The sequence below is a fragment of the Meles meles genome, chromosome 2 (assembly GCF_922984935.1).
Source record: "Meles meles chromosome 2, mMelMel3.1 paternal haplotype, whole genome shotgun sequence".
Classification (NCBI taxonomy): Eukaryota; Metazoa; Chordata; class Mammalia; order Carnivora; family Mustelidae; genus Meles; species Meles meles.
The window spans coordinates 27,522,791-27,537,192 of NC_060067.1; the positions used below are offsets into that span (position 1 = coordinate 27,522,791).

The following is a 14,402-nucleotide window of genomic DNA, read 5'->3' on the forward strand; positions in this document are numbered from 1 at the left end:
GAGAGGGAGGAAAACAGAGAGAGAGAAGTGGGGAGGGGCAGAGGGAGAGAATCTTAAGCAGGCTCCATGTCGGGCATGGAGGCTCAATCTCTTGACCCTGAGACCATGACCTGAGCCAAAATCAGGAGTCGGACACTTAACTGACTGAGCCACTCAGCTGCCCCGAAATGCAGGGGCTTTAATATACTATTGAAAGTTGGCCACAACGTTTTGGTGAATGAGTTCACTGGTTGTGAGTACAGCTGCAACTCTCATCATCACATTTATCCCGAGATTTCTAGAAAACACTAGTTTGAATTTCAGATATTCAAATTTCGGCAATTCTGAGATGTCTCAGCTAGAAAGTGCCAGAGGCAAAACAAAACAAAACAAAACAAAAAACCAAACAAAACAAAAAACCTCCTCGGCTTACCTTCTTATCGACCCAGCTCTTCACAGCCCACTTGCTTCAGAGACTGATTGCAAAGGCGTTATTTCCAAAGGACTGAATACATTTCCTCAAAAGAGATTACATTTTAAATGTTTTAAAAAAATTCCATTTAATTACCGTAGACAATTTGTGTTTCTCAGTTTCCAATTATTATTGTCAGCATAGCCCACTTACTCACTGTAATTTCTGTGCAAGGACTTGTACCCAGGGGACGGTTTTGGTTTTTGTTATGGCAATTAAAGATAAATGTTACAAACAGATTCTGGTGGGAAATAAACCCAACTGTCTGCTGCTGAATGTGCCAAGTGCAGTGAGCGTGCTCTGTTTGGGATTCCCTTCTGCCCCAAGGGCTTAGGCTAGTAGACAGGGCCAGAAAGTTTTGTATCATTTCCTCACGCATTAGGTTTTTCCCCTTCCAAGCTGTCAAGGTTCCACAGGCAACTCTTCTCTAAAGGGATCACAGAAGCTTCCCTCTTATCTTCTACCTGGAAGGTCTTCCTCACACGAAGATATGGGGAGAAGGTTCAGGCGAGTCAAAGGGGGGATGCGTGTTGCTCCTTGGGGAGCACGCCTCCCTGTGGGTTCAGACGAATCAAGAAAGGTGCTGTCCGGGAGCTCCCTCTCCTCCTCACCCCTCTAGCTCCAGGGCGGAGTCCGTGAACTTCCATCTTTTCCTGCAGGTAATGTTTTCCATTTTCGGTTCACTGTGCCTCTTTGTCCCATTATTTCAAAGAGCTGTCTTTAAAAATGCACTTCCAGGGGCGCCTGGGTGGCTCAGTGGGTTAAGCCTCTGCCTTTGGCTCAGGTCATGATCTCAGGGTCCTGGGATCAAGCCCCACATCAGGCTCTCTCCTCAGCAGGGAGCCTGCTTCCCCCTCTCTCTGCCTGCTTGTGATCTCTGTCAAATAAATAATTAAAATCTTTATAACAAAAAAATGCGCTTCCGTTGGAGCAATATTCCTAGAACTTCTTTCCTTCATAGGTCTGCGGCAATGCAGCTCAAGCTGGGTGTGTGTGTCTGTGTGTGCACGCGTGTGTGCATGGAGCAGGCATTAGTGATCTATTCCCTCCCCAGTGCATCCTGCTCATTACGTTGCTGGAGAACTTTATTTCAATGACTGGGCTTTTTATGCAGACTAGTATTGCCCAGAGAAACCCTGCGGCCCAGGTTGGGCCCGTCCTACCACCGGCCCTCTCCCATTGCTTGCCGTCCATATAGAGTGAAGCTTTTCCTTCATCTCCCCCTGCCGTCTTTGTAGGCGTCTGCAAGAGGATTTTCCAGAGTTGAGCCCAGCTTCGGTCCAAATGATAGCTGAAAGTCCATCTGTGTCACCCATCTAAAACGGCGTACCTGGAGATTCCGTGTTTTAGGAACCTTGTCTTCTACCTCCTGTCTTGCCTTCAAGCTGGGAGTCTTAAAAAGCCCGGATCAGTCCTTGTGGGTTCTCTGATCTTTACGCGAGGTTTCTTACGTCCTCTCGATTCTCTGCCCTGCACGGACTCGTGACTTCCTTCCTTCCCCATGCATTTTCGGGGCACCTGCGCTGTGCCAGAGGTCCTGCCATCGGCGAGCTGATACCCCACCATCGGACAAGTTCAGAGAGTGGTAAGCGGGGCTGACACGCGCTAGAAACTAACTGGACGGTAGTACCAGAGGCAGTAAAATGGGCACTCCTGCCTGGCTCTGGTGTTTTCCAAGCACTCAGTTATTAGCTCAGAGTTTTAGAAATCCATAGCGTATGGTTGTAGATCTTTTTAATTCACTGTCTGGCTGAGGAGGGTTTGTACTGTACCTGGAACTGTTCCAGATTAAGAGACTAGAGAGGCAGGTCAGCTACGTATGGTGCTTTCCCCCGGATTATGAATAAAATTGCTATCAAGGCCAAGAGAGAGATTTTAATCTAGACTGTGTATTAGGTAGAACTCTATCAATGTGAAATTTCTTGAGTGTGATCATTGTATTGTGGTTCTTAAACTGTCCTTGTTTCAAAATACTAGGTATAAAGCATCATAATGTAATTTACTCTTGGTTCAGGAAGAAAAGTGTATCTATCCAGAGAGAGAAGTGTACGTATGTACAGACAGACAGACAGACACACACACACTCAGAATGCCACAGAAAAGGTGGTAAAACGTTGACAAGCAGAAAATCTAGGTGACAGGTATATGGATGGGTTGAAGTTCATTATATTTCTTTAATTTTTTTTCTGTAGCTTTGAAATTCTTCGGTATAAAGACTTAGGTGGCAGGGGTCGCGGGGGACAAAAAAGTAAGAGAGAAAATACTTTAAAACTACCTTAAGTGGTTTTTGAAGCAAAAATCCCAAGAAGAGAAGAAAGAACTCATGAATCGGTTCTGAAACCAAACACAAATACTTTTTATTTATGGGATATCATTTTACATCAATTCCATTAAAACCTAAAACCAGTTTGCTGTACTCAAGTTAGGTGGCAGAACAGGGTTTCAGTTAAGCTGGAGTCACAGAACTTGCACACGTCTATGGGCGGAATGCAGATACTGACGACACGAAGCGTTCACAGTTACAGGCTGGCTGCCGTCCGTTTAACAGTAACCCCCCAGGGAAAGGCCTTAGGATGAGAAGCAACCCACGTTTTGGTCTCATTTACAGACACCCAACACTTAGTTGGTCAATGAATTTTATACATTTATTATACAACATATGAAAGAATAAAAGATAAGGCTTACAGAGGTATTTTAGCAGTTGTAAGAATAAAAACCAAACACACTAACTTGGAAAGCTTTCCGTATAAACTTCAAAAGCACTGTTAAAATGGAGATGGAGAGGCAACAGATGTGTGTTGTTGAAGGAGAAGGTTAGAGGCTTGTCTAGTCAGATTTGTAAAAACTTAATTCAGAGTTCATGCTTTGAAAAAGCTGCATATAACATTAGAGTGGGTGTTTATGGCAAATCCAATCGTGAAATTTCTGACCTACCAGTAAACACGGCAAAGTTGTATCATGATGACGGAGTATTGCAATGTGTAGTTCAAGACACCGTGGGAAGAGAGAAAGGGTGAAGACAGGTTAAGAAAGAAAAACCAGAAGAAGGCACCCTAATTTCTTGAACATTAGCCAGTAAGTAAGTGTCTGATGACTGCTCAATTTTGGGTAACTTAGGGACATTTTTAAAAAGAAAAGCATTTTGTTACTCGTTTGGCCCCTTTTCGTCTCCCTAAAAATAACTGCATAAAATCAAGAGCCAAGGGCAAGCAGTCCACGGGTACAGAGGCTTCTTTTTCAAGGGAGCTCGAAAACTATTTGGAGTCTTCTAAATGTACGAGATCTTCACCGCTTGGGAATACTTACTTTCCATATTCCAGATCACGAATAGTTTTCCCTTGGGTTTTTTCCTCCTGATCATCAAAATGTTCACAGTGGCTGAAATGGAACATCTCCCCGTAACCATCCTCTTATGCTAGGATTAACTGTGCTTAATGTTCCCAAACATTCTCCAGTACTAATCATAACTCTGAAAATAATTTCATCTGTGATTTCTACTTGTTTAAACAAAACTAGAGTGGATCGAATCTAAGAACTGTTGCCTTTAAAGTGTGATTTTTTTTTTTAAACTTTGCGGGATACGTCTGAAAATGAATCAAGTTTTTCACAAATTCACACCTGCCTCTGGCCCATCACCCCTGGAACACCAGGCACCTGCTGGGATGGAACCGATCGGTCCCGAGGGCTGTGCTTGCGTCAACACCTTCTCTTCTCTTCGGTTATTAACTTGTGCAAACTGGTATGAGGTTGTAAGGTAGAGAGGCGAGTCTACCATTCCTAAGCAAGGAATGATGAAGTCTGCTTAATCATTACAGAGTTTTTCACACTTCTGGTTTATTTCACAGCAAACCAAACCTTTCTTTTTGGTAGAAAAAGGAAGTGATTTCATTCTACCGTATCATGATTTTGTATATGCACACACACCGTATATACATACAAAATTTCTGTCTTTGGTGGTTCAGTTAGGGGAGAAAAAATATGAAAATCCGAACACTGTTTGCAAAGAAACTGTGACATAGTGGTCAGGAGTAGCATTGTCTGTGTGCTTTTGCTCATTTAATGCCATTTAAAGGTTCACATTTAGTCCAAGAGATTTTTTTGGGCCAGATTTTGTGATAACCCGAACCTCTTCCAATCATTATTCCATCATGGATCCCGCTCATACCTACAGCATGCACCGGTCCAAATGCACCATTAACTTTTTATCAGTTTAAATCATTAGACTTTTACGTTTTCACAAAACCTTAGGGACTAATTAGTCATTCAATAGCACCAGATAGTTGAGGGGGAAACAGGTTATCTATACATTTCCTCAAGAAGGGTAAGGCAAGGAATGAAAAAGAGCAAAAAAAAAGAAAAAAAAAAAAAAAAAAGACATAAAATACAAACCTAAAAATACCGGCCTGTTTACTCTCATTTCCTCATCCACATAAATAATGGCTATCACCTTTCTGTACAAATTACTCGGGTAATGAATGACGAGTGGCCCCTCCAGGAAAGGTCCTACCGTGTGATAAAATGAGCTCAATGCTGGTGGTTTCGTGTCCATTGCCTGCAATGGACATTCTGCCAGGAAAAGCCTAGCATGAAAGAAAACGAAACAAAACACCTCTCACTTAGAGTATAGTTCTTTTTCCAAAAAACTAGAAAATCAGACACCATGAAAGCTTAACTAAAAATCTAAACCACAACTAAAGGTGCTCTACGGTTACAAACTGCCGGCAAACCATCAGGTTTCCACGGAGCAGGCAAAATCAGTGTTACCTGGAATGGCACGGGAAGCATCGGGAGACCCAACACTGACGAGGAGAAGGCAAAAGGGAAAGCAAAAACCAAAACCAAACCAAAACAAAACAAAAAAACCAAAACAAAAACAGCAAAGGAAGTTTACGAGAGTTTCAAACTCATTTTAAAAAGGTGCAATTTTAATTTGTTCATTTGTACCTATATTCAAACCACTACGGCCTCACATCAGAGAATAAAAACCTGCACCCTGCGTGGCGGGAAGCATCTGTGGCATGGCACGTGTCTAGATGGTCAAATAATTGTACCTTCCATCATTTAAAAACACTCACGTTGAAGTAAGCCATATTCTATTTGGCATGTGCCTCGGAGAAGGTCTGACTCGCACCTCTTTCCACAAGTTGGCCTCTTAAACGATGAGGTTAATTCCGGCAACATTCGCTTATGGTAAAGGTTGTTCTCTCTTGTGTTCTGAAATGCTACACTGGAGACCAAATGGAGTATAACTGGTTCGTTTGAAAAAAGGGACTAGAAATATGCCACAAAAATTATTTTTACAATACAGTTTTGCAGAAATAATCTCTAGGTGAAGCTTTGTCTTTTTATACACATATACAAAATTTAAACAGCAATATACACATCATCACAGTGAGGGCACTGGCAAAGTCACCACTCTGTAGTGTTAGGTACAAACTGCAAAGCAGCCTTCCAAGGGGACGAGGCTACACAGCAAGCAGAGCCGGCCCGTTCAACAGCAAACACCAAAACGTCCCTGCAAAAGGGAGACAGTGCAAGAAAAGCAGCATGCGCTTGGATACAAACAGCAATTTATGGCTAATGGTTGACAGATCTGTGGGAACAGTGACTCGCTCGCTGCTATGCATAAAGTCCTAGGACATCTGTTTGTCTTTATACCACTCCACAAACTCGTCCAACAAAACTGGCCCTGAAGAGAGAGAGAAAACAAAGGGGCTATAAGGCTCTTCCCAGTGAGGAGGGTGTGCCCATGGGTGGGGGGGGGCAGGGCTGGTGTGTGTGTGTGTGTGTGAGAGAGAGAGAGAGAGATAGAGGGAGGGAGGGAGAGAAAACGCGCGAGTGCGCGCCCAGTGCCCGGTACTTACACGCTCCGTCTTCGTCGTAGTTGCTGAGGTCAAGATTAATTGTCCTGCTAAACTCTAGCACATTGCACCACTGGTCTTTGTTAATAACTTTATATTTTGATTGCTGATGGAGGGAAAAGTAACATGAATTACTGACACTCACAATGAACAAATGGCACGGCTTCAACTGCTGTATGCATCAACTTAATAAAGTTCAGGAAGGTTAACTCTTTCATCTGAGGTATGTTAAGCACCAATCTAGGAGAAGGATGAGAGACAGCAAGAGTAGAACTTAAGATGACAATTCCCATTAGGAAAATATTATGAGGGCTCAACACAAAATGACAAGCACATCAAAGAAACATGATTTTTATCCCTAGAAGTGAAATTTCTAGACTGCCAAAGCCCTCATTAACCTACTTCATAGGGATCCTGCAAGAATTACAAGAGATAATTTATGTAAAGTACCTCATTCAGTGCTTGGCAGAAAGCAGGTGCTAAATAAAGAGTAGCTCCCCATTAATAATCCCTGGCCTGATCAGCGTGCTCACTGTCAAGTACACACATGGCAGGAAGTTACTCTCCGGGAACTGATGAGGGGCTAGCAGCGGCCTCAGAGCTAGGTGCTCTAGCTGTTGGAGTTACTGTTCTAATCATTCAAACCTTGAATCTGATCATAAAAGTAATAACTCAGAACACCCATGAAGTAGTTCTCCTATTCCACTCAGACAAAAAATATGCCACAGGTTTTTCTTTTTTTTTTTCAAAGTACACAATTCCTGTATAAAGACTGAAAAATTAAAACTCAGATTCAACAGTTTTTAAACCCTACCCACTAAAAGTCAGGAACACTGGGAACCAATACGAGGAGGGGAAAAGCAGAGAGAGCTGAGCCCACAGTTTTGAGGATGCAAACACAAAAGAAGCTCAAAGGAAACGCTCGCTGTGTCCTTTGAAAAGAAAAAAAAGAAAAAGCCAACTAATGTAAAAGAGAGAACAAAGCACAGACTACATGTTGAACTTTCGAAGCAACTCAAAGCAAACATCGGTCTCGGAAACAGCTGAAGATGCTCCTGGAAGCATGCAAAGTCAGACTGGCTTGCGGCAAGTTCTCTCAGCTAAAAATCTCCTCGCACCGGGGCTCAAATTCTGCTCCACTCTGAGAACAGGACCTATTTCTACTCATTTTCCGAAGAAAGCTAACATTTCATGGGACGGCCAGAGAAATGAGAACAGATCCCTTGTAACCACGGACTGTCACATCAATAAATACTTCTTATAGTAAAACTGTATCTTATACCCGTCTTGAGGAGTCCTGGTTAGTGACCGTTAAAGGCAATTGTTAGTAACAGTCCTCAAAGAATCAGATCAGCTGGAAGTTTTTCTGGATCACTGCATAAAGTGGGCTGTAAGAGAGATTAAGGCAAGAGTGAAGCTTGAGTCAGGGTAGGGCCTACGTTTTTCTCAAAGACCCAGGACCCTTGTCCTTTGAAGCAAAGGGCACTTTTTAAGAGGTCTGGGTCTGGAGGGCAAGAAGGATGCCGTCTGTGACAACCCCTGAAGCTGAAACTTACGCCTCCGTTACTTCCAGGTCCTACGGTATCACAAGGCATCAAAACCAGCTCTGATAACCGGCAGCTCAAGACGTTCGATCATTAACACTGAGAGCAAGCAAACCTCGGTGGAGTCAAGCTCTGCAGATTTTTTCTAACGCAAACGGAAAGAAAATGGAAACTGAGGGAGATGCTGCCAGTGTGGCTAACCCTTAGATTGACTTGGTGCCTGCATTCTTGGAGGTAAGAGTAGAGAACAGTACAGGACCAACTCCTATGAATAAGAAGGTGGACAGCTGTTACTGAACCTTTGCTTCATAAGAGCGGAAATTCATCTACAGCCACAAAAGAAAATGAATCTTGTTTTACTGCTGTTATACAGAGCAGGATATCCTAACGGAGGTCAAGTGGGGCAAGAGAGCGGGAAGGACAGAGCCATGGCCGTCTCCGATGCACCCGCACCCGGAAGTGATGCGGCACAAACACCCCGCCCCCACCCAGGCAGCCCCAGAGAAAACGGGGAACTGCTCACGGACAGCAATTACGTCACCATCATTCCTATAGGCAGAAAAGTACAACAAACAGAAAATTATGTGAAATGGTTAAATAAAGTATACTTGGTAGTTCTAAGCAAGCAAACATACATTCCATAAAATAACAATTTGGTACCTCTAAGAATTGGTGAAAAACTGGAAAAAGGGGCCAGATTTTTCCTAATAACAGTCCCAACATGCACTTGGCAGTGTTTATGTCTAGGCTGCGCTGGTCCTTTTCCTGTTTAACAAACAAAAACAAGGATGAGCCAGATGCCCCCAAATAATAAATCCCAATAATCCAAATTTCTATTTCACTTCAACACAAAATTAGTAAACAGCTCATTTGTCATACACCATAAAAACCCTGAACCAAGTCTGAGGTGCAGGAGGGGGGCGGTTCAAATGCAAGGGAGGGCTTAATCAGTTCGGTTCTGTATCAGTTTACCGTGGGCAAGATTCATGTCAACTGAGTGATCGCCCTAGTGCAAAAGTCATTAGTTATGTAGTCACGGTATCTACGATCATTTCACGGGATAAAGAAAAATCTAGAAGTCGATCACTTGCTGTGACATTTACGATAATTATCCAAATCACAATTATGGACCCCAAAGCCTGTAACTTTACTAGACAGAATTTAAAGGTTTCGATTTCCATGCTTAGGAATCAGGTTTCCTTAAGAAAAATCATTTTTCCCCACAATTTTATTTCACTCCTAAGTGTTTTTCATTGTTTTTCTTGAACCTAAAAAGCTGGAATTAAATCAACTCCTAATAAATGCTGGGGCTCTGGAGATTCTGAAAGGACGAACGCATCCGCGCACTGTGGGGCAAAGTGTCTAGCATGCTGCAGTCCTCCTTACCTTGGATTTATTAGATGTGGAATCTCTTAGCAGAACACCCCTAACTAGTAGCCAAGTGAAAGACAACATTTTATAAGGAAACCAGAAAAGCAATAATACATAAACCTGAATATGGGCAGATTAAGTCCAACTTCACTTCTTTTTGCGCTGAAGGATCCTACTTTCTCTTTCTCACCTTTCATACAAGTTTCCATTCCAGAAATACAAGCAGGCTGTTTCTAAGTAAAGGGACAGAGGACCTGGGCCCATGAGCGGTAACCTCACGTATCCGAAGCTAGCCTCCTGTGGTATTTTAACTACAGCGGAAATGTGCAAAAGGATTTTTGACAAAGCGAGAGCGAGCGCCTGGCCATCCCGCTCGGGACGGAATCTCAGTGTTCGTCAAATTCAGGGATGGTGCTGGGACTACCACGGTCAGCCACGTATGAGCCACACATACCTTCCGACCAAATTAACTGCTACCTCGAGGACTCTAACACTGAGGTGCTCGCTAGTACACACGGAATTTCTGGCCATGACGCTGGATTTGAAAGTGAAGGACTTGAACGATACAGCCCGCGGGAGGGCCTCACTCAACAACAGCAAACAGGGCAGGTGCAGACACAGGAAGATGGGCAACAGGTCTGTCTTTAGTCCCAGTCGCAAAGCGTTAAGGACCGTTCTCCGACAGACCAGGTCAGATGGCTCTAAGTCCCCCTTCTCCGTTACAGGCCACGCAAACTGAGTCTGACGATGGTGGGGGCCCAGCTCCACGGCTCCATGCAAACAGGTGGGACCTCCTTTCCACGGCGTTCTCTGCCTGTCTCCTGGCCACGCATATGCTCTTGCTCAGGGCTGCGGGACTCACTCCCAGGGAGAGGAGGAGAGGAGGACAGGAGGAGAGGTGCGCCCCAGACTGCCCACCTCTCGCCAACCACCCTCCTCGGTTTGCTGCATTTCAGGGGCTCACACTTCTGCGATGCACTGTGCCAGCAAAGGGACAGCTTCCCCTTACCCTGTCACATGGGTGTGGCAGACAGCAACAGCACACCACACTATAAAGCAATCCACAAAAAAATAAAATAACGAGTAAACTGTTGAGAACACACGCGGCACCACGGGACCGGGCCCAAAGTTCATTTGCTGAACAACCGCTCAGGTAGCACAGGGCTGAGGCCACCGGCGTCCTGCACACCCTTTCCCTCTGAGGAGTTTGTAATCACTCACTACGCCTAACGTCGCTAGTCTTGCCTTGATACAGTTGTGCCTTCTTCCAACATCAATGCCTCTGTCCCCATCACGATGGACATACACTAAGGTGACAAAAAAAAAAAAAAGATACAAAGGACCTGGACAGACTCTTTGCAACAATATAATCATCTGACAAACTGATGATCATGAAGGAATTTCAATGCATGTGTTTGGCAGTGATGCCAAAACATGGAGGAAAGGCATCAGACTCACAGGACCGGAAGCTGAACAGCACTCACTTACTCCTGCTCTGCAAGGGTGCCAGCCGGCAGCTCGCAATCACTAACACCATCTTCTGCCTAGCAAATAAGAGAAAGATATTATGGACGCACTCGCGGTCTGAACAGTGGCATCTCACTGATAACCAACATTGCCGGTGGGGGGATACAGACTAAGTGCAAATGACCATGACTGGAAACGCTCAAAGTTCCTGGGAATAGCACGGTTGAGAGCTCCTAACCAGCAAAATTTGAGACACGCCCAGGGTGTTCTCAGACAATGATCCTAATGGCAGTCTCTGCAAAAGGGCTCCCACTCAGAAGTGAAAAGAATCTTCTAGGATGCTATGAGGCAGCCATCAACATCATGGGCAGTTAAGAAAAAAAAAAAAAAAACTTAAAAAATTCAAGGAGTACAGCAAAGACATACAGAAGCTCCTTGAAAGAAATTTGTATAGTGCCCTGTCAACACTGACCCATGACCCTCTGCTCTTGGAGCAACCAAGGAGCAAAGGACAGATTTCTGCATCTCACGGTCAGAATCTAAGCAGAAAGGACCTTGAGGCAGTCTGTCAAGAGTCCATCAGCACCCCCCAAAGGCCCATCAAGGTTAAAGGAGAAGAAACCAAACTTCCCTTCCTGCTTACTCCTGACCCAAGAAATGGGGGTATCTCTTCTTGCACGAACTTCGGTTGTCTAGGAGAACAGCTTAGAAAGGAATTTATTTTTCAAATAATAATGGGAACCGAACAGGTTCTAGATACCAAAGATACACTAACTCCCTACAATACACAACTAGATTCCGCCTTGCTGTCTTCCTTAAACAGAGATTTTTAAAAGCGCAGTTACAGGTGAATCGGGCCTCTTCGTGGGGCAGCCGTAAAAGCAAAGGAATGTACTCTAGAGATTTGAGGAAGTTATGCGTTGTATCTGGACTAAATGCATTCCTCAAGCTAAAGTCTAATAACAGCGAATGTAGAAAGTGATGACGTTTATCAAGGTCTGATATAAAGTTCTAGTATCTACCTATTTCCATATATTCAATATACACATAAAAATTACCTTTGTTTATGTAAGACTGTTCCAGTATAAGTCTTCTTGTAAAATATGAAAATTAAGCACTTTTTTTCTTAAATGGCTCAAATGACTTAACAATAACAGAAACAAAGCAATTTAAATATGTAAATACAGTATTACAAAATGAATCTGTCACCACCTAAGTATCTAGATATTCTGTACAAGAGGTTTCCAACTTCCAGATTCTCTATTTCCAATTCTCACAAAGTGTTAACAGCTTAAAACTTGTATGTGAAACGGGGTGCCTGGGTGGCTCAGTGGGCTAAAGCCTCTGCCTTCGGCTCAGGTCATAATCCCAGGGTCCTGGGATGGAGCCCCGCGTTGGGCTCTCTGCCCAACAGGGAGCCTGCTTCCTCCTCTCTCTGCCTGCCTCTCTGCCTACTTGTGATCTCTGTCTGTCAAATAAATAAATAAATAAAAATCTAAAAAAAAAAAAAAATTTGTATGTGGAAAGGGGAACCCTGCATTATTAAAAGTATTTAAAAAAAAACCCTTCAAAGAAATCCCTCCTGTTTTCAAGAGAGACTAGGTGAACTCAAGAAACCCTGTGACTACAACTCACAAACATAAATGGCAAATACCTAGTCAGAAATCGGTACGTGAAATCAAAAGGCCTAAACTGAAGACCTAGGACACACGCCCTGCAATTCTTCTAGGTCACCACTGGCATTATAAAAAAGAGAAAACGCAGTCCTCCTAAACACAGCTACCTAAAGGAACAAATGCAAGGTAAAGACAGCGCTAAAGAACTCAAATTTTGATATGGTTCGGTTTTTGAAACTGATAATACAATAAATCAGTTTTTCAAGTGGGAGTCTTTTTTTTTTTAATGCACGTGAAAAAACAAGCAAAATGTCAAAAAACCCAACAGTGCCGTCCCACTGGGAAAAGTGAAATAGTTTTGCTCTTAGAACTTACCCCGCATTCATTAAGATAACAATGTTTGCAAAGCAATTACTTAATTAAGCTAAACTATTGACGCTTCCTTTAAAACAAAAGAAAAAAATCTGCCAACAGTCTTTCCTAGTCATTTTACTTGGCACAGATTCTCTGACTGTAAGCACTACTCTTGGAAAACAAGTCATTATTTGGAACTTGAGGTTTACAGATAACCTAAATCATGTCAGTCTAGAATAATCGAACAACTGTTTCTAATTCTCCAGGGTAACTTATGGACTACTTCAACAGCACCAAAAGCTGTGAAAAGCGCCTTATACTTAAACACATTCAATACAAGGACTGTTAGGACAGGCGTTATTATAACCCCCACTTCATAAATAAGGAAACCGAGGCACGGGGAGCTGAATGACAGTCAGCAACCAGTCGGTCAAGTCCAAGCCAGAGCTCTCCGCTGAGCAGCACAGCACCTCCCTGAGAAAGGTTCAGAGGCAGCGAAGTCCACCCAGCTTTACAACCAGGGGCTGAGCAACCGTGTCTGCCCGGCGGACGGGATGCTCAGGGTAAGGAACCGGGGATGAGCACTACCCCTCCTTCCTACTCTCATCCTCCCCCGGGGCCACCCCGTTTTCTTCCGAATTCACAACGAAGAAAAGGAGAAAGGGGAGGGACGGCGGGCGGGTGGGTGGGTGTGTGTGCGCGGCGGGGCCCTTGTGGACAGGGAAACTAGGCAACTGCGCGGCTGAGGCCGGAGAGACTGACCCACGTGGGAAGAGAAGAGAAGCGGCTCGCGAGATCGCAACAGGCTCGGGTCAGCGTCGGCGTCCGGCCCAATTCGCTGCCGACACGGGCTGCTGAGCCAGGCCTGGGAAATGCTCCTGAGCAGCTTCTGCGGGTGTCACTCATGGTCATTTCTGGTTTGCCGGGAAATGACTCAGCCGCTGTTTCACTTCGAGGAAGACGACACAGGAGCTTTGCGCTGTGGAACCTCTGCCATCTCGCCGAGGCGCTGGGGCCCGCCCCCCGCAAAGCGCGCACCGCCAGGGCCCGCCGCGGGGAGCACCGTGCCAGCGCCGGGAGCACCGTGCCAGCGCCGGGAGCACCGTGCCAGCGCCGGGAGCACCGTGCCAGCGCCGGGAGCACCGTGCCAGCGCCGGGAGCAGCCTGCCGCCCACTAAGCCCGCGACCGCGCCTCCCAGGAAGAGGCGCTCAGGCTCTTCTGCCTCCCTCCGGGTCCACTTCTTCAAGCTGGACCTCCAGGAGTGCGGGGTCAAGAACTCCCGCCAGAGAACTTGCCCGCTCTTCCGGGCACCTCGAACGGAAGGCCTCCCTGCCTCCAGCCGTGGCTCTTCAACCTCCTCTTCCTGCCCTCGGTCTGTCCATCCGGATCATCTCCGGCACTCTAGGAGGCCCCCCACGAACCCTCTCTCTCCTTCCTTTCCCGGGCTGGACGGGGCCTGCTCTTCTCAGAGCTACGACGGGGTGCGCGCCCCCCTCCGCCCCCCATCTACCCTCCTCAAAACTCTGAGTGTCCACTCGCCCTGTGACGGCAGCTGGCTACCTGCCTCTGCCATAGAAAATGGGAAAAACCAAATGTAACATATTTAATAACTCTTCCCAGAGCAACACAAATGACTATATTTCGTCTTTTACCTCATTCCATTTGTTCAATCTTATTCTCACTAGATCCTTAAAAAAAGAAAGGAATCAAGAAAAAATGGCTGTTTTATTTTAAATG

At 45.0% G+C, this 14,402-nt stretch overlaps 1 protein-coding gene across 5 annotated transcripts in view; it reads right to left on the reverse strand.

Moving 5' to 3' along the window:
- Positions 1–2,779: 2,779 nt before the first annotated feature.
- The window catches only part of DCUN1D4 (defective in cullin neddylation 1 domain containing 4), a 71,907-nt gene continuing 60,284 nt past the window's right edge, over positions 2,780–14,402 (reverse strand). For 4 of the 5 annotated variants that reach the window (XM_045997074.1, XM_045997076.1, XM_045997078.1 and 1 more), the window contains 3 exons: positions 8,517–8,621; positions 6,316–6,418; positions 2,780–6,140 (listed from right to left, as the gene is read on the reverse strand). In XM_045997074.1, the coding sequence (XP_045853030.1) occupies positions 6,085–6,140; positions 6,316–6,418; positions 8,517–8,621 (264 nt within the window). In that variant the 3' untranslated portion in view covers positions 2,780–6,084. The remainder of the gene's footprint in view (positions 6,141–6,315; positions 6,419–8,516; positions 8,622–14,402) is intronic. The other variant, XM_045997075.1, reaches the window with a different exon arrangement.